Source organism: Mus musculus, chromosome 2 (assembly GCF_000001635.26).
Source record: "Mus musculus strain C57BL/6J chromosome 2, GRCm38.p6 C57BL/6J".
Taxonomy (NCBI): Eukaryota; Metazoa; Chordata; class Mammalia; order Rodentia; family Muridae; genus Mus; species Mus musculus.
The window spans coordinates 132,367,459-132,385,828 of record NC_000068.7 but is presented as its reverse complement, the minus strand read 5'-3'; the positions used below and the strand labels follow the sequence as shown (position 1 = coordinate 132,385,828).

General features: G+C 45.4%; 1 protein-coding gene across 4 annotated transcripts; it reads left to right on the top strand.

Moving 5' to 3' along the window:
• The first annotated feature begins 326 nt into the window (after window positions 1–326).
• Window positions 327–16,124, top strand: Prokr2 (prokineticin receptor 2). Of its 4 annotated transcripts, XM_011239555.2 has the most exons (4): window positions 336–573; window positions 887–1,018; window positions 4,079–4,657; window positions 11,739–16,124. In XM_011239555.2, the coding sequence occupies exons 3-4, from the start codon at window positions 4,209–4,211 to the stop codon at window positions 12,433–12,435; spliced, it is 1,146 nt and encodes a 381-aa protein (XP_011237857.1). In that variant the 5' UTR covers window positions 336–573; window positions 887–1,018; window positions 4,079–4,208; the 3' UTR covers window positions 12,436–16,124. The 4 variants fall into 4 exon arrangements, with proteins under 4 accessions (XP_011237860.1, XP_011237857.1, NP_659193.3 ...); NM_144944.3 differs by lacking the exon at window positions 887–1,018 and having other exon boundaries at window positions 382–573; window positions 11,739–15,500; XM_011239558.3 differs by lacking the exons at window positions 887–1,018; window positions 4,079–4,657 and having other exon boundaries at window positions 327–573.
• Window positions 16,125–18,370: the final 2,246 nt, after the last annotated feature.

Genomic DNA, 18,370 nt, shown 5'->3' with positions numbered 1-18,370 from the left:
TTCCAGCTTTGCCTCTTAAGGTCTGGATTGCATATGGGGGGCCTCTCCTGCATCACTTCTAAGGGAAGACTAGGCTTCACCCCTTACTTGCTGGCTCTGGGAACTTGTAGACACACACATACACACACACACACACACACACACACACACACACACACACTCCAACTCTGCACACTTAGTGGAAGCCACAAATGCTTGCAGAGGACAGTGCTCCGTCTCAAGGATGGCCAGCTGCTGAGGTCACAACGGGTTCAAGAGCTTACAAAACCCTTGGAAGGACCACCCGGAAGTCTGAGACCCTAATTCAGTAGATCTAGGAGGCAGGCGGGTCTCGGGGGGCGGAGTCGGGCGCCGGGAGGGGCGGGACACCTGGGCTGGGTCCGGGGCTGTTGGATGAGCTGCAGAGCGAAGCAGCAACTCCAGAAAGACTGATGCGAGGAGAGCAGGACCAAGCGACACACGCCCACCAAGTAGGCAAGCCTCAACCAGAGCTAGTGTTCCCAGAGCCCGGGCCGCGCCCACCTATGGTGGCGCCACCGGCCAGGGAGTGCGTCCCTGAAAGCACCGAGGCAAGTGAGTACCGGGTTGCGGCGGGCGGGCGGACTTGGGGGCACTCCGCGTCTGTTCCAGGAGATCACCTCCTACCTCCGAACCCTGGGATTGGGGACTAGGGGACTGGAGTGGAGCCCCGAAATCGCGGACTCAGTGGAAGGCGTACGGACAAGGGTGGGGGTATCTGCGTGTTTCCTGCGCCCTGCAGGCACCTCTGGTGCCCGGCTTTGTTTCTTGAGCTTAAATTCCCCACTGGGTACCTAATCCTGTACCAGTGTTGCACTGAGTGAGTGAGAGACGTGGGAACCTTCAAACGGGCTCCCTCTTCCCACAGTCTACGGGCTGGTGATGAGAAGGCGGCTGGAACTCCCGCTTATTGGTCCCCGGTGGCGATCTTTGGGAGACCAATAGACGCCCCAGAGGGAGGACACTGGGATCCAGACTCCACTGGAACCCCGCTTTTCAGGTAGGGTGGAGCGTGCGGCTGATTCCTGTGTAGCAAATCGGGGTTTCACTAACGCCGGCAGAGTGGCGATTCCTGTCCCCCAGCGCTCTCCCTCGTAAAACTGGGCAGACCTCGCTATCCAGTTTGATAGCTTCTTGCTACCCTTACCCGTTGCTCCCGTAGCTCCCGCACTGGCTGGTGTGCTGAGGTGGGAGAGGAAGGCAGTTCATTGAGACAGACTAAGTCAGGCTGGAGTCCTCTCTCCAGCCCCTCGCTTGCCCCATAGCAGCTACCTCCTGGGAGCTAGCATTTTGGAGACTCTATTTTGTCTCCCTTCTGTGGATGTCTCGGGACACTAGGATTATAAGGGAGTTCTCAAGCAATGGACAGCCCCTAAACTCCCTGGTCATCCCCCACCCACTCTTAGGAGGCTGTTATCAATTCAATCTGGTCTCAAGCAGCCACTTCAAAAGACACAGACTGTGACGAGGCTCAGTTCCTCCTTAGTCGGGGTTGGCTGTGGTTGGGAATCTGGGAACCTAAGGAAGGAGTCCGGAAGCTGATCCAGAGTCATGGGGTCAACCTGGGGAGAAAGGATTTATCCTAGAGCAGGGCTTCTTAAATTTTTCCATTTAGAAAGACCTCATTCACCAGAGAATTTCTTACACGACCCTGGGTTTGTACGTGTATAAAGTAGGAATATAATTCAAACACTTACTAATAATAAATCATTAATGTATTTTAAAACAATTCTTTGATACGCATATAATTTTACCATTTATGAACGAGGAAAGCAAATTTGCATAGTAATGAGTTGGATTGCGTATTTTTACATAAAGAATTAAATCTTGGCTGAATATTTGATACGGCATCTAGAACATTCTTTCAGAGTTGAATGATACTTTGATTTTTGTGATAGTCAATGCTGGGATGGCTCTTTATAGAAACACATGGCACAAATGGTAAGCTTGCTTCAGGGCCATTTCAAGCACGGCTAGAAATTCTGTCCTAATTCCAAGCCAAATTTCATGTAATGATTATTTTTTAGAATGAAACTCTAGTCAAGTGCTCAGACAGCAATTTTTAAATTCTTATGTGTGTGTGTGTGTGTGTGTGTGTATGTGTGCACATGTGTGTCTGTGTGCATTGTGTCATGTGTGTGTATGTTAGTGTAAGGGGGAGACTGTCTGAGGCCAGAAGAGGGTATCAATTCCCCAGAACTTGGAATTACAAGCTGTTATGAGCAATCCAGTGTTGGTGCTGAGAACTGAATTCTGCTCTCCAGTCTTATTTAAGAGACCCTCCCCCCCCCTACAAGAATGGCAAGCCTCTGTGACCACTAACCCATCTCAGTCCTTAAAATAGAAATTTTATTTTTTTCTCCATTAATTTATTTATTCACTTAACATCACAATCATTGCTCACCCTCCTCCCAGTTCCCCCTTCACATATTCCCTCCCCCATTCCCACCTCCTCTCCTCCTCTGAGAAGAGGACTATCCCCCAACCCTGGAACATCAAGTCTCTACAGGGATAGGCGCATCCTCTCCCACTGAGGCCAAACAGGACAGCCCAGTTAGAGGAACAAATTCCACAGACAGGCAACATTTTAGGGATAGTCCCTGCTCCAGTTTTGGGGGGACACGCATGAAGACCAAGCTGCACGCTTGCTACATGTGGGTGAGTGGAGGCTAGGTCTAGCCTGTATGTTCTTTGATTAGTGGTTTTCTCTGACAGCCAGCAAGGGTCCAGGTTAGTTAACTTTGTTGGTCTTCCTATGGAGTTCCTATCCCCTTTGGGGCCTTCAGCTCTTTCCCCAACTCTTCCATAAGAGTCCCCAAGCTCCATCCAATGTTTGACTGTAGGTCTCTGCTGGGTGGAGACTCTCAGAGGACAGTTATGCTAGGCTCCTGTGTACAAGCATAACAGAGTATCATTAATAGTGCCAGGATTGGTGCTTGCTATGGAATTCTGAATTCTGGTCTCGAAGAGAGCCCCTTATAAGAGCAGCAAGCCCCTGTGACCACTGAGCCATCTCTCAGCCCTTTGAATAGAAATTTTTAAATCAAAACCTTTCAACACAATAAGCTCAAGGATACACTAATTTGTAGCTGAATAAAACAATGTGGAGCATCTAGTGTGTAGCATCCAGTATGTAGCACCCAGTATGTAATGTCCAGTGTGTAGTCTTTGTTTTCCATAATTAAATTGTTATGTTTCTATGAGAGCAGAAAACTTTGCATGTACAGTAGCTGTTCATGTGCAATTCACAGCACACGAGTCTGGGGCAAGGTGTTGGAGGCCCTGTTTAGGGGCACTGCAAAGCACACTAGCACACAGGGCAAAGTGCACATGTGTGCAGAAACAAGGCCACAACCAAGTGTCCTGATGCAACTTAGATGAAGGATGCCAGAAACAGCCAGGATTCATTGTGTGTCTGATTTCCGTTTTTGAATTGATTTTTTTCATTCAGAAACCATTTGCAGTCACCTTCCTCCCCCCCCCCTTGCCACATTCAGTTATGCAAGCCCCATAGTTTAAGAGACTGGCTTCTAGAGCTCCTAAGCAAAGAACAGGAGAGTAGCAGGAGAACCACTCCCAGCCACCAATACATTCCCGTCCACAGCCCCTGCCTTGTGCCATTGTCTGGTAAGCTGTTGAGAATAAGAACAGTCAGCCCAACACTGTTGCTGGAAGGAGGACAAGGGTGCATATTCTTTGGGTTTGCTTGTTTGTTTTTTGGTTTTTGGGGGTTTTTTGGGGGGGGTCGAGACAGGGTTTCTCTGTGTAGCCCTGGCTGTCCTGGAACTCACTCTGTAGACCAGGCTGGCCTTGAACTCAGAAATCCGCCTGCCGCTGCCTCCCAAGTGCTGGGATTAAAGGCGTGTGCCACCACTGCCCGGCTAAGGGTGCATACTCTTCTTGGGTTTCTCTGAAGATTCCAGTTCATTCTGTGACCAGCAAGCAGACGGCCTCCCGTCTTCTTGGCCCTGGGTGACTCTGGTTGGACTGTACCTAGCTAACTCTTGGGGGGACTAGCCAGATCTGATGTTTGCTGACCAGTGGTTTTATCTGCCCCCAGATCCTGGATGGTATCTGTTCTCCCTAAGGATTCTAACAGGGACCTGCACTCACTGACCCCAGCAGAACTGCTGAACTCCACGTGAGCGCATCTCCCTGATACACACCAGCCCACCTGTAGCATCATCAACATGGGACCCCAGAACAGAAACACTAGCTTTGCACCAGACTTGAATCCACCCCAAGACCATGTCTCCTTAAACTACAGTTATGGTGATTATGACCTCCCCCTGGGTGAGGATGAGGATGTGACCAAGACACAGACCTTCTTTGCAGCCAAAATTGTCATTGGCGTGGCACTGGCAGGCATCATGCTGGTCTGCGGCATTGGCAACTTTGTCTTCATTGCTGCCCTCGCCCGCTACAAGAAGCTGCGCAACCTTACCAACCTCCTCATTGCTAACCTGGCCATCTCTGACTTCCTGGTGGCGATCGTCTGCTGCCCCTTTGAGATGGACTATTATGTAGTACGGCAGCTTTCCTGGGCGCATGGTCACGTGCTTTGTGCCTCCGTCAACTACCTTCGTACGGTCTCCCTGTACGTCTCCACCAACGCTCTGCTGGCCATCGCTATTGACAGGTGAGGTTCAACTTCAGTTCTCACAGACTGGTGTGGCTCCAGATGTGACAGCTCAGTGATTTGTCAAGGGACTAGAGGAGACATTCTCCAGATGTGTTCTGTTCACCAGCATTTGGGGACGTTGGAAGCCTCTGAGTCTCATAGTTCTGGTCATGCTCTGAGACACTGTCTCCAACTCGGATACAGGTAGCCCGTGCCCTACAACATAGAGACAAAAAGCAGAAAACTCAGGCAGCAACTATTTAAAAGCCATTAGGAGAGTTAACCAGAGCAGCTTCTAATCAGCACAATAGGTACCAAGTTTTTCATTGCAGCCAGATCCAAATACAAAGCGTTCCATTGCTTAGCAAGCTTCCTGTGCCCCTGACGAATTCCTCTGCCAGTCTTAGTGATCACTCTTCATCACCACAATTCAGTTCTGTTTGTTCTTCGTTTCTTATATATATATAATGTTTAGACTTTATTTTTAAAGATTTACTTATTTATTTTACGTATATGAGTACACTGTCACTGTCTTCAGACACACCAGAAGAGAGCATCAGATCCCATTATAGATGGTTTTGAGCCACTATGTGGTTGCTGGGAATTGAACTCAAACCTCTGGAAGAGCAGCAGTCAGTGCTCCTAACCACTGAGCCATCTCTCCAGCCCTGTCCTTTAATTACTTTGTTAGAATCACAGAGCAAGGAGCATCCCTTCTGGTGGCTTTGTTGCAGAGCTGATTTGAAAATAAGATAACAGAATTTGCTTACAGGAAAGAGAGAAGGACAAGTTTGCTTTTGCTGTTTTGCATGTATCTGTATACTTATTTGCATATATTTGCATGAGATGTCCCAGAAGTCCTTGCTCTGTTATAAATTTATAGGCACAAATTGTAACAACAGCAAATGAGAAATCTTGTATGTGTCATTTATGTGTATAGTTTCAGGTCAGCATTGTCACCAGTGGTGTGGTGGGAGATGGGAGAGATCTTTGATGCACCGCTCTTTTGGGCTGCTCTGAAATGTATCCTGAAGATGGGCTTCCTGGCCTCCCGGTTTGTCTCCTTCAGCTCTTCAGTTTCTCCCTTGTTCTGGGTGCTGTTTCATGCTTTTTAATATACCAGTTAGTTATTTTTCAGTTATACTAATAAAAGACACAGGAACAAGATACCTCTTCCTTAACACAGCAAGATACCCATGGGGAAAGCACCTTTATTACAGCCCTGAGGCTCTGCAGTCCCGAAACCAGCTTATGAAATGCATACTTGCTCAGCTGCTTCCTGAGCCCCACCCACTCACATCGCCTGAATGGGAATCCCTTGAGCTGAGAGTTGCAAAAATCTGCGGTTTTATTCACTCTCCTGAGTGACTGTAAGCTTGCTGAAAGGAGAGTGATTGCTATCCTCACACCTTGTCCCCTGTAAGCTGTGTCTGTGATATCAATCTTGCTGCCTTGTGGTTTGTGATGCTAGCGCTGTTTAGGAAGCAGTCACCTGGCACAGACAGCAGAGGTTCCATTTCACCCCAGCCAACTGTTCCCCATGAAGCCTTCACACCCCACCCGCCATGCCCCCTCACCCTGCTCCCAGTGACCCAAACAGGAAAGTGACCATCATTCTCCGCCTTTCTCCCTGTCCCTCACCCACTGACCCCATCCCTTATGTCCAGCTCTGATTAAACCCAGTACCTGTCCCTTGAGCTTTGCCACTTGGCAACTCATGATGGACACTCTGGTGCTCTGTTGACCTGTCTCTTGCTCCCCAGGGGCTTCTAACTGCACCCTAAAACCCATGCTTAGCCATACGAAGCATCTGAGAATCACTATTGCTGGCTTTTCCTAAGATATTCCTTTGCTTATGAAATCTCCAGAAGTCCCAATGTCACTGGATATAAATCCTGAGTCTAGCACTGCCGTCTATGCCAGCATGACCCTCCAATTCATATTGGGTATAAAGATATAGAAGTCCCCATCTGTGTATTTTAAGACAATCATCATATCTCTGGTATTTCTGCCTCTACACTAAGACACCTATGTCTTAGTTTGTGTTTTTCCTTCATATCCTCGGACTTGTGCAGGGATCCATGTGCAGGAAGTACTGAGTGGGAAATGAGAAGTAGGGGACAGGAAATACACTACTAAAGCCTCCGTGGGCAAGTGCTGCTAAGAAATCCTTGGAGTAAGTGTAGATCACAGCTCGGAGTTCTCCCAGGCGCGGGAGGAGGGAGCTGAGTTGTTTGTATATGGCTCTTACAAGTCACTGTAGAGGGCTTCTCGAAAATACTGCACAGGAAGCCACGAGGACTCTGAAAACCAGAGAAAACCCTCAGACAAACAAACAAAGAGGCAGGTATCGTCATGCTAGAGTGCACACACATATGCTGATGCAGCAAAAGAGGAGTGGGGGAGTGTGTACCAAAGTGGTGAGAGCAGAGGGGAATGGGAGAGCATGTGCTGAAATGTAAAGGCAGAGGCCTATAGGGGAGAATATACTCAAGGATAAGAGAAAGGAGGCTGGAGGAGGTATGGCAGCATCTGCCACGACTGCCACAGGTTTGTGGCTATGCTGTCCCCAGGCTATGAAACGTAGAAATACAAGCTGTAGAAGATGTAATTTTTGAACTCAAAAGCTTTTTTTTTTTCATGTAAAAACTAGGAATTATCAAACATTGGGAATAATAAACATATGGTGACTTGTAAATGCTAGTTTTTCAACAGAGGCAAGGGTCTCGCTTATGTAGTCCAGCATGACGTTGAACTCTGGTTCTCCTGCCTTAGGCTGCTGGGCACTGGGAGAACAGGCACACAGCCGTAATCTAGACTTAGCTCCGGCAGGAAGCTTATACCCGCCATGCCTGCTAGAGGAGCTAAATGGAGGGGAAGCTTCATGGGCTTCCTGGAGTGCTCCCAGTGGAGCACATCTGACAAGCACAGAGGAGCTCTTGGGTAGGCGCTGGGGTTCTGTGAGGCTCACAGATTAAAGCAGCACATGGGACCTCGGGCCTTAGAGCAGTGCCCTAATAAGTTTCCCCTCTTGCCATCACTGGGCCCTAAAATATCAGGAAGATGGGTCAGACATCCTACCCTTCCCTGATGGTGCTCATTTTAGAAAATGGGTCTTTCTTACTGGGGCCATCCTGGGTGGTGTTTCCTGGGATCCTATTTTTAGTCATCTCAGATAGAGAAACAATTTAAGTTTCTTGTGAGTTAGAAGAGACTTATTAGCCACTGCCCTCCCCCGACACAGGTCCTCCCCTAAGAATCTCCAAAAGACATGCCAGCTGCCGGTCCCCACCTTGTCAGACTTCTGACCTCCAACACTGCAATATCTCAGTGCTCATCATTTCAAGGGAGGGTGTTTAGTATAAGGGAGCAGCCACCCAGTGGGGCTTAAGCACCAGCCCATGCATAGCCTGGGCTCCTACAGAAGCCCCAGTCTCCCTGTGCATTCCCATCCACTGTTTTTTCAAACATGCCTGCTCTGCCATGCAGAAACTCCAGAAGGGCCACCACATGCTGTCTGTGGAAGCTGAGCCAGAGACTATCCTCCTGCAGAGGAGGTGCTATTTCTAGTTGCAGAGAGCTGAGGTCCATTGACCTCAAAAGCATGCATACACTCTCAAGCAGACAGTTGGCCACAGAGACTTGCAGATGTCTCTCTTGCCAACAAATGACTCATGGGAAACAATCAGCATACGCAAAGTACTATAGCCCCGTCATACATTATGGATGTTTACCTTCTTGGAAGCTGACACAAATCCTGACAGATTGTCAATTAAGTCATTATTATCCCCACTTCACAGATGCAGAGACTGAGTCTCTGGAGCCTAAGTTATTTATCCAAGTGTGCAGTCTGGAAACAGACCTGCCCAACACCTTCCAAGTCAGTACTCTTGTCTTTCTGATTTACTTGATGTTAACAATGAATTTTGGAATGTCCTCTGAGTAAGAAAGATGTATTGGATGACAAAGTGTTTGACTGTAAGAGTTAAGGATAGCCAGGCAGATTATCAGTGTGTGTGTGTGTGTGTGTGTGTGTGTGTGTGTGTGTGTGTGTTTAAGGTTAGCCTAATCTACAACAGTTAAGTTCCAGGCCACCCAAGAAAAAGGTGATGAGGGTGGGGATGGGGAATGACAACAAAATTAGCAGAAATGTGAAGTTTTTTGCATTAATTATTGGTATACTATGAGTTATTGATACACTGAGAGTTATTGATACACTGTGAGTTATTGATATACTGTGAGTTATTGATATACTATAAGTTATTGATATACTGTGAGTTATTGATATACTATAAGTTATTGATATACTGTGAGTTATTGGGACACTGTGAGTTATTGATATACTGTGAGTTATTGATATACCATGAGTTGTTGGGATATTTCAGTTATTGATATACTATGAGTCATTAGTACACTGAGTTGTTGATATACTCTGAATTATTGTTATACTGTGAGTTATTGATATACTGTGAGTATTAGTTATTGGTACACTGTGAGTTATTGATACACTGTGAGTTATTAGTGTACTGTGAGTACTAGTTATTGGTACATTGTATTAGTTTTTGGTAAACTGAGTTATTGACATACTGTGAGTTATTGATACACTGTGATGACAGGACCAGATTGAGAGCAGTTTTAAGTCCTGAATTTGTTTTATAGTCTCTAAAGACTTTGGATTTAGTAGAATACACAGAGTAATGAATGCCCATCAAAGATACCTGCACCCAAATCCCCGAAGCCCATGACTGTGCTGCGCTGCATCCTAAGGAGGAGCAAGGTAATCCAAGGAGCTATGGTTGCCAATCATTTAAAATAGAACCAATGAGTGGCAAAGGATCTTACCTGAAGGTGGGCAGAATGTCATAATAGGCCTGTGAGAGAAAGACTCCACTGGCCATTGCTGGCTTTGAAAGAAGGAGAGGTTATGAACCAAGAAATATAGGCAGTTCTCAAAAAATTAGAGATGCAAACAACAACAAAACCCAAACAAAAGCCCCCCCCCATCAGGTTGTCCTTGGAACCCCTAAAAAGTGCCACTTGCTGGCACCCAAGATTACCCAGTGAAACCATGTCAGACTTCTGACCCCCAACACTGTACTGGCACAGTGGTAGCATTGCAAGTATCCCTTTTATTATAAAGGCAACAGGAAACAATTTGTCCAGTTATCACAGAGAGACAGTGACAGTGAGATGTCTTAGTCAAGTGGTGAGGCTGCCCTGCCCATCTGTTCACCTCTCCGGCACTGCTGTGCTCGTCCTCCTAGCCTGGTCACACAGAGAGGTGGAAAGCCCCAGAGGCTTCTGGGTAACGCCCAGCAGGGAGCCCCCATGGCTGGGATGAGTCCAGCTTTCTCCCCCATAGCCTGAAGCCTCAAGTATGGAATCCACTGGAGAGACACCAGCAAGCAGGTACAGATGGGACAAGATAACAGAAATACTGCAAGGGACAGAGAACAGTAGCATGGCAGAGGGATTCTAAGTCACGCCATTGTTTTGGAAAGGTGATCAAAGAGTTTGGTTAGAAAAGAAGTCAGACAGTTTTCTACTGGAGGCTTCCCGCTCTTGGCTCAAACAGTTTGTGAACATTAAACATAGCAAGGATGTACTTGCCTGAGTATTTTTCAGTATACTTCCTGCTTTTGGCCCACACACTCATTTCCAGGACAATTTGTCTCTTATCTACCTCTCACGCCTCTTCTCTTCCTCCACCCTCCCCCACCACCCTTCTTGCCTCTCCCACCCCCGACATAATACACAGAAATTATCCCAGGACCCAAATATCTAAATAGCTATCATTCCATCTCTCTGGAAGCAACCCACACAAGTGAGCTCATTTTCCACGAAGGCTTCAGGCTTCATCTGTCTCGAGTAGTATGACTCCTTAAAAAGAACAGGAGTAACGCTTTAAGGTACTCCAAAGAGATGCCTTCGTCACGCACTTTCTCTTCAGTGTGAAATGGCACGGGGAGGTGGATGTGAACGCTTTGTATCAGGAGGCTCCACTCTGTTATCTGCTGGCCATGAACCTGGGCATGTTGCTTATTTCTTACTAGAGTCCTAAATCCCACTTAATCCCACCGCCTCCATAATGCAGGCTGACATCTAGGAGCCGGGGCGGGGCGGAAGAGGAAGCTCGAGCAGTGTCCACACCTCCCTTTGAGCTACACAGCTTTTCTTTCACCTTAAATCATGAGAGATTTGGAATAAGAACTTTAGGAGTACCATGTTTGTGGGCAGGGTGGCAAGATTGAAAACTTAAAAGTATAACAGTATCCTGAACAGATGAGTGTGTGTATCTACTGAAAAATACTCACACAAGTATATCCTTACTATGTTGAATGGTCACAGACTGTTGAGGTTTGGTCTATAGCTATGAAATCTAATGCTAAAATCTGTACCTGAAGGTCTGGGCCTACGAGTGAGTTCTTATATTTACCCGCTTTTATTGTGCAAACCTGTTCCTTAATTGAAAACTACTGGCTAAATAAAAATGGCTACAGACAATTACTGAAGGGGTTAGAGATAGGCAGGTTGAGTTACCTGGTTAGCGGGGGCAGGAGGAGAGAGAGAGAAGGATGCAGGAGGGGGAAGCCACCATGAGAGGAGATGGACCACGTGACCAGGAGAAACAGCAAGTATTTGGGGTACACATACACTGCTGGGGTTGCAGCTGGGTCAGCAGTTAGAAAAGTAGATTAGGGGTTACCATCACCCCAGCCCACCCCCAGCATTGTCAAAGCCAAATAAAATAACCATAGTCTGAGTCTCATTCATTTGTAAGCTAGACAGGGATAGGCTTATACTGGCTGTAGTATAACAAATGTCTTGGGTTGTATTCAGAGAAATAAATCTCAGAGAGAAAGGTAATTCCCTGGTCCCTATGTCAGGCAAGGGAGAACAGCCATTGCTTTAACCCAGAAGCTGTTTCCATTAAATCAGTGCTCTAAAAGCCAAGTGGGGCTGTTAGTGAGCTAATGCTGCTTAAACCTGGGTCGGAGGCAGCTGGGGATTCACTGTGCGGTTCCAGCTCTCCGGGCTGGTTAAAAAGCAATCGTGCTTCGAAATATAACCATCACTGCTGGCTTCCCTCTCCCTTCAGATACCTCGCTATTGTCCACCCTTTGAAACCACGGATGAATTATCAGACCGCTTCCTTCCTGATCGCTTTGGTCTGGATGGTCTCCATCCTCATCGCTGTCCCATCTGCCTACTTCACCACAGAAACCATCCTCGTTATCGTCAAGAATCAAGAAAAAATCTTCTGTGGTCAGATCTGGTCGGTGGACCAGCAGCTCTACTACAAATCCTACTTCCTCTTCGTCTTCGGGCTTGAGTTCGTGGGTCCCGTGGTCACTATGACCCTGTGCTATGCCAGGATCTCCCAAGAGCTCTGGTTCAAGGCTGTACCTGGCTTCCAGACGGAGCAAATCCGCAAGCGGCTGCGTTGCCGCCGCAAGACAGTGCTACTGCTCATGGGCATCCTCACAGCCTACGTGCTGTGCTGGGCGCCGTTCTATGGCTTTACCATAGTGCGAGACTTCTTCCCCACGGTAGTTGTGAAGGAGAAGCACTACCTCACCGCCTTCTACGTCGTGGAGTGCATTGCCATGAGCAACAGCATGATCAATACTATATGCTTCGTGACGGTCAAGAACAACACCATGAAATACTTCAAGAAGATGCTGCGGCTCCACTGGCGGCCCTCTCACTACGGGAGTAAGTCCAGCGCTGACCTCGACCTCAAAACCAGCGGGGTGCCTGCCACTGAAGAGGTGGATTGTATCAGACTAAAGTAGCCTTCAGGTGTTGCCCAAGGAAAAATTTAACATTCGGTACTCAGTAAATCACACACCATCAACCACTCACAAGCTACATGGAAAGATACGGCTGTATTCACGTTCTCCTGCTCTAATGTATCAGGACGCTTCTATGTAATAACATACAGCACAACTGATGTCTGCATAACATCTTAGAAGGCAGACACAAATAGTAACAAGTGATGTGGACTGAATGCTTCTGTCTGCAAACCACACCAACCAATTATTCAAGGACAAGAGCTGACATGTGAGAATTACCTGCTATGTGCAAAAACAAGTTACCCCCCCAAAAAATGATAGAAGCTATTTGGAGTTATTCAGCTCTATCTATCTATCTATCTATCCATCCATCCATCCATCCATCCAGGTCACTAGAAAGAAGTCACAAATGACTAGCCAGAGTCATGCTACATATTCTTTCATTCTGTATCTTTTCTGCACAGAACTGTCAAAGGCAATAGAATAAAGCACCTAGACATACTAGAAATGTAAGGATAACTCCATCAATAGGGAGACCAAGGCCTCATAGGAAGAGGGTCCATATAGTATACTGACTTTCCCCACTCCACACCAGTTATCTCCTTAGATATTCTGTACTTATCTGCAATGATGTAATTTCAAATGAGGAAAAATAAGGGGACAGGCTTTACCACAGATGTATCAAATCTCATCAAGCCCATAGGGCAAAGATGGGAGGCTCCTGACACAAGAAATGTATCCAGTTCTGGATAACTTTAATGCCAAGCATTTCAGGGCTCTGGGGTCTTGGAGGAAGAGGACACAGAAAGAGCCGAGGTTTCCAGTGGCAATGAGTATAATCTGTCCATTTGCTATGATTTGGACAATTTTCTAGAACATACTCCGACTTACAAAAGGAACTCTACTTGAGATCCAAAGATCCGGGTAAAAGTCCTAACCCCAGGACTCATCTCTGTGTGTCTCCACTGTAATGAAATGGAAATAATGAAAACGGATCATTAGGAACATCAGCCCGGCGAAGTCATGGTGTGGATGTGATTTTCACCTCTTCCTTTGTGAAGAATGAGGTCGTGAAAAGCTCATTAGAGGGAGTTTGGAATGGAGAAACAGCTCCACACTTTTCATCCCTCTTCTTTGAATCAGAGACCACTAAACTCATCTTTGAAGTAGCGTATCTATAGTGAGGCATAAAGGTCTCCCTGTCACAGAGTGCAATCAAGAAGATAGAGTCAATGCCCATACCCTCAGCATCCCTGTGGTCTTAGACAGTCTTCCCAACAAAGCACTGGTGGACCCCAGGACTGAATTCACTTGTATTATTATGTCATCTACTGAATACTAGGGTTGATCAGGTTAGCTAGATAGGTATTTTCTTCCTCCTTCACAGCCCCATATGTATCCCTCCCTTAAACTCAGTTACTAAGGAAGACCTTCTTAAACACAGGAGAACCATTATTCTGTCCAGGACACAAATAACCTCTCCAGTAGACACTGTACCCTTCACATGTCAACAGAATTTGCCTCCTTCTTGTATTTAAACATATCATCCTCCTTTCATTTAGATTTAACCAGAAACCATTCCTGTAAATTTCAATGTGTTTGTGATACCCCACTGTAAAAAGCGTATGCTGTTATCATATGGAATAATTAACATACAGAATTGTAATCGTAGTTCCCAAAAGGTTCCCTACTCGTGTTGTATCTTATGTTTATATGTTTGATGTAAATGGAGCTGTGTAGCTGTCTAAGCAGCTCAAGCCTGAAATGAGGGAATGTCCAATGGTGTTCTTAGAGCAGGGCCATCTCAGGCTAGCAGCTGGCCTCAGTCTGTGCTCTCTCGGGAGTGTGTTCTTAAATATGAATTAGCAGCAAACCATTATCCTATGTGCTCCCTTGTTTATAAACGATTTTTAAAATGCAGGCTTCTTTTCACTTAGCGAATATTTGTGCGTCTGGCTAGAACTAAGGTAATAAGTTAATTACATTTTTCAGTCTTCCCAAGACTAATTAAGGGTAAGATTAAGACACTCTTAACACGTCAAGATACGTACACACTTATGCCTCCTATTTCATGGAGAAAGTTAATATCACTTAGCAAAGCCAGATCTATTTTCTTGGCCACATTATGAGAAAAGATGGTTCGACAATGAAGCTGTTACAGATTTTTGTTATGCATCCAACATTTAAAATAAGTTACTTCTAAATTTGGAGAAATCAAAAAAAAAAAAATGCTTCAGGCCCTCAGGCATGACAAACAACTCCAGACTTCACAAGGAACAATGTGACATTTGGGAGGTAATTAGAAATCTTAACACAAGTTCTGTTTCTACTTAAAAATGGTGGCTCCAAAACCCATCTTTGCATCCAACCATATACTCCCTTGGCCACAAGAACACACACACACACACACACACACACACACACATCACTAGAACACCATACCAAGAAATGCCTTGAGAACATTCAGCTCCTTTCTTTGGTGGATCTGAATTCCGAGAAAGGAAATCACCTATAACAGTACACAGTTGATTCTTTCTAGAGCTAAAGCCTTGCCCTAAGATTTTCTCTCTAGGACAATGAGCAGCTTTCAGTGACTGCCCATACTTGAGTCCAAAGGACCTGGCACACTGTGGTATCAGGTTCCAGAGTATGTAGAATCTTAAGTCTCTAGGTTGCTTTGCTTGTTCATTAAAAAGAAGTTAGATCCCCATTCTGGATACCTTGTGGTATAAGGTAAGATCAAGAGACAAAGTGTGGGTTGTACACAGGGATTCCTTGTAGACGGCTGTTGGAGGTTCATGGTATCCAACTCTATCCAGAAGATGTTCAAAACATAACATCCAGTTCTTATAAATGAGCATTTCTCTAAAAAGTTTTCCATCCATAGTGCATCTTAATCAATTTTAATTTTAACATCTACTCCCTTTTCTACATACAGTTGAAAATATTACGTATGTGTATCCTCATGAGTTGTTATGATATATATGCATATGCACAGTCTCATTGTTGTAGGATTGCATGTTTGTAGATTTGTTCACAAACTAAAATATATTTGTAATCCCCAAGTTAGTGTTCCTGATGCTTTTATTGGCATTTGTACAGGCACACAAAACAGTGACTTTTAACTGCGGTTGAACAAAGCAGACAGATCTCTCTCTGGCTTCTCAGGCTGGCTCTATGGGTACAACAGGCTATAGATTTTGCTCCCGTCTCTGACCACTGGTTTCTGTGATGGCAGACAACATGGGCTTTAGCATCCTGTCACATATGCCTTCAAAGTACATTTAGGTCCTGTGTTGTGTTTGGAGGCCTTTTCTCGTTTGTCTCGTTTTTTATAGGGCCCCAAGTGACCTTAAGTGATCTCTCGTGTTCCCAAGAACAAAACAGCTGTGATATATCTTAAATAGAAAATAAATGTTAGAGAAGCTTTATTTTAGTGGCATTGGCATGAAGTCAATGTCAAGCAGGCAAGTACATGTTAAATAAAGTTATATTTAAATAGAAGCATGCATTTAAAAGATTGTATACAAAATGTGGCCAGTAGCCTCAGGTGTGTGATCCCAAGCTTTCCTTGTGAGCAACTGATCAATATTTGCTACTTCTTTCATACATACAATATTTTCTAATTCATGTTTAATCACTTTATTGGGCATTCTTGTGAAATGTAAGGATTAAGTCCTGTTTCTTGAGTTCAAGCCTTGTTTGTCACAACACATAACTTAGAACTCTAGCTAAATGAAGCCTGAAGGTCTAAGATTTTAATTAACCAAACTGACATTTTTCTTGAAGCATCCCTGCCACCACCTCCTTCCTAGTCTGCCACTTTGATGCAAATTAAAACCCTTGACGAGGGAGCCCTATAATGAAACTGTACGCACTTACCCAAGCCACAGCCCACACCTTCTGCAGATCACATGTCCTAAGAAAAAAGCTTTCTCCTTATTAAAAATCTTAGAGCTAATGGCTGGCAGTTCTGTAGTGCTGTTACAGACAGGGAAGAAGACACACACACACACACACACACACACACACACCCTCTTCATCCCACAGTGGAAAGGAGGATGGCACTGTCAAAGACTTTAACTGAGTGTTTATGTTGCATTTCAGAAGAAAGAGGGTAATCTTTGCAAAGCCATGGTGAGGGACTGTTGTTAATAGGCAATGTTATAGCTGGGAGGTGGTGGCACACACCTTTAATCCCAGCACTCGGGAGGCAGAGGCAGGTGGATTTCTGAGTTCGAGGCCAGCCTGGTCTATAAAGTGAGTTCCAGGACAGCCAGGGCTACACAGAGAAACCCTGTCTCGAAAAAAAAAAAAATAGGCAATGTTATTTCTTTTCTGTTCTTTTTATTATTTTTGGTTTTTGTTCTGTTTGTTTTTGACACTGGATATTTCCATGTGGCTTTGACTGTCCTTGATCTCCCTAGGTAGACCAGGTTGGTTTCTAACTCACAGAGATCCACCTACCTCTGTCTCCTGAGTGCTGAGATCAAAGCATGCACCACACTTGGCTGCAACGCTATTTCTTCCAACAGACCCAGGAACACAAAATATAGAAGTCGGAAATGAAAGAAAGAGTCCCTTCCATATAAACGATGTTTAGCTCCACCTAGGAAATGTGCTCTCAAAGATCATGGTGCAAATTATAAAAGAAAACCTGCCTCTGCTTGTCTCAGCTGTCTCTGACAATTACCACTGTCCTTGAATAGAGGGATATCGCACTCACATGGCCTTCCACCCAATTCAGCACCACTTCCTGAGAAATACAGAGGAGGAAGAAAGAGGTTTGCCTGCAAATACACTGATATGCAGACCTTGAAGAAAGAGTTTGTTCTGGACTGCCCCGTGGAATTGAGAATGGGCAAAAGGCCATCTCTTAACTGCTGGAAACTTAATGAAAACTGTGGACCTTTCTATATACTCCTGTAGGGTCAATGAAAGGGGAAAGGTATAACAGGTAAGGAAAGTTGGACCTGCCTCACTCCAGCTCAGTTTCAAACACTGAAGATGGGCAATAATGCCCGGGGAATAAAGTTTAGATATAGGTACCTCTAGGTCAACAGTGACAAAAAGAACACAGAAGTGAGCTAGGAGCCCTGATACCCTGGTTCCTGACTCATTCACAGACATAAAGTACTTTAAAAGAAACTGTTGCCCTGCTAATTAAGGTCAAAGTCTACCATTGTCCAGATAGCCTTCTGAGGCTCAGTGCAATATGGAGGACTGCCTCCCTGCACCGGCAGGGCTTCCCCTTCTTTGACCTTGTCTGGGAAGTTCCACCCTCTCCCCATGCCTCTACTTGCAGAAGGTCTTGATAAACAATACAGAATCTTTCTCCCAATAAGAACCCATTCAGCTAACACCCAAGATTCCCGAAATGCTGCCCCACACTAATGAAGCATTTCTGTACTTTACACCTTCAGCAAATGACCTTGGCCCATCCTGGATGTTCCTAACCCCAGCCCCCAAAATGATATAAGCCTTGAGTCACCCCAAATAAAGTTGATCTACCTCCCTGAAACTGATCTTGATGTCATCATTCACCTTATATACTCAGAGTTTCCAAAACCCCATCTGTCATCTCTGCTCCCTTTGCCCTCATAGACTAATATCGGCCAATGATCCCCAAGGGCAGGAAGAGTCACAAGAAACTATTAGGTCAAATGGCCATGAAGCTGGCCCATCAGAAATTCTTCCCAAAACTAGAGAAATATTCTCTTAGTCCATTTTCTGTGGCTATGACTGAGTTCTTGAAACTGAGTAAGTTATGAAGAAAAGAAGTTTATTTATAAGAGTTCTAGAGGTTGGGATGTCCAAGGTTGGGGGTGGGTATAGTTGATGTGGGCCTCTTGTAGAGGTTTTGGTAAGGACTATCTGCAGAGTTCTAAGACAGCATGTGACAGAACATGGTGCATACATGAGACAAAGCTGATCT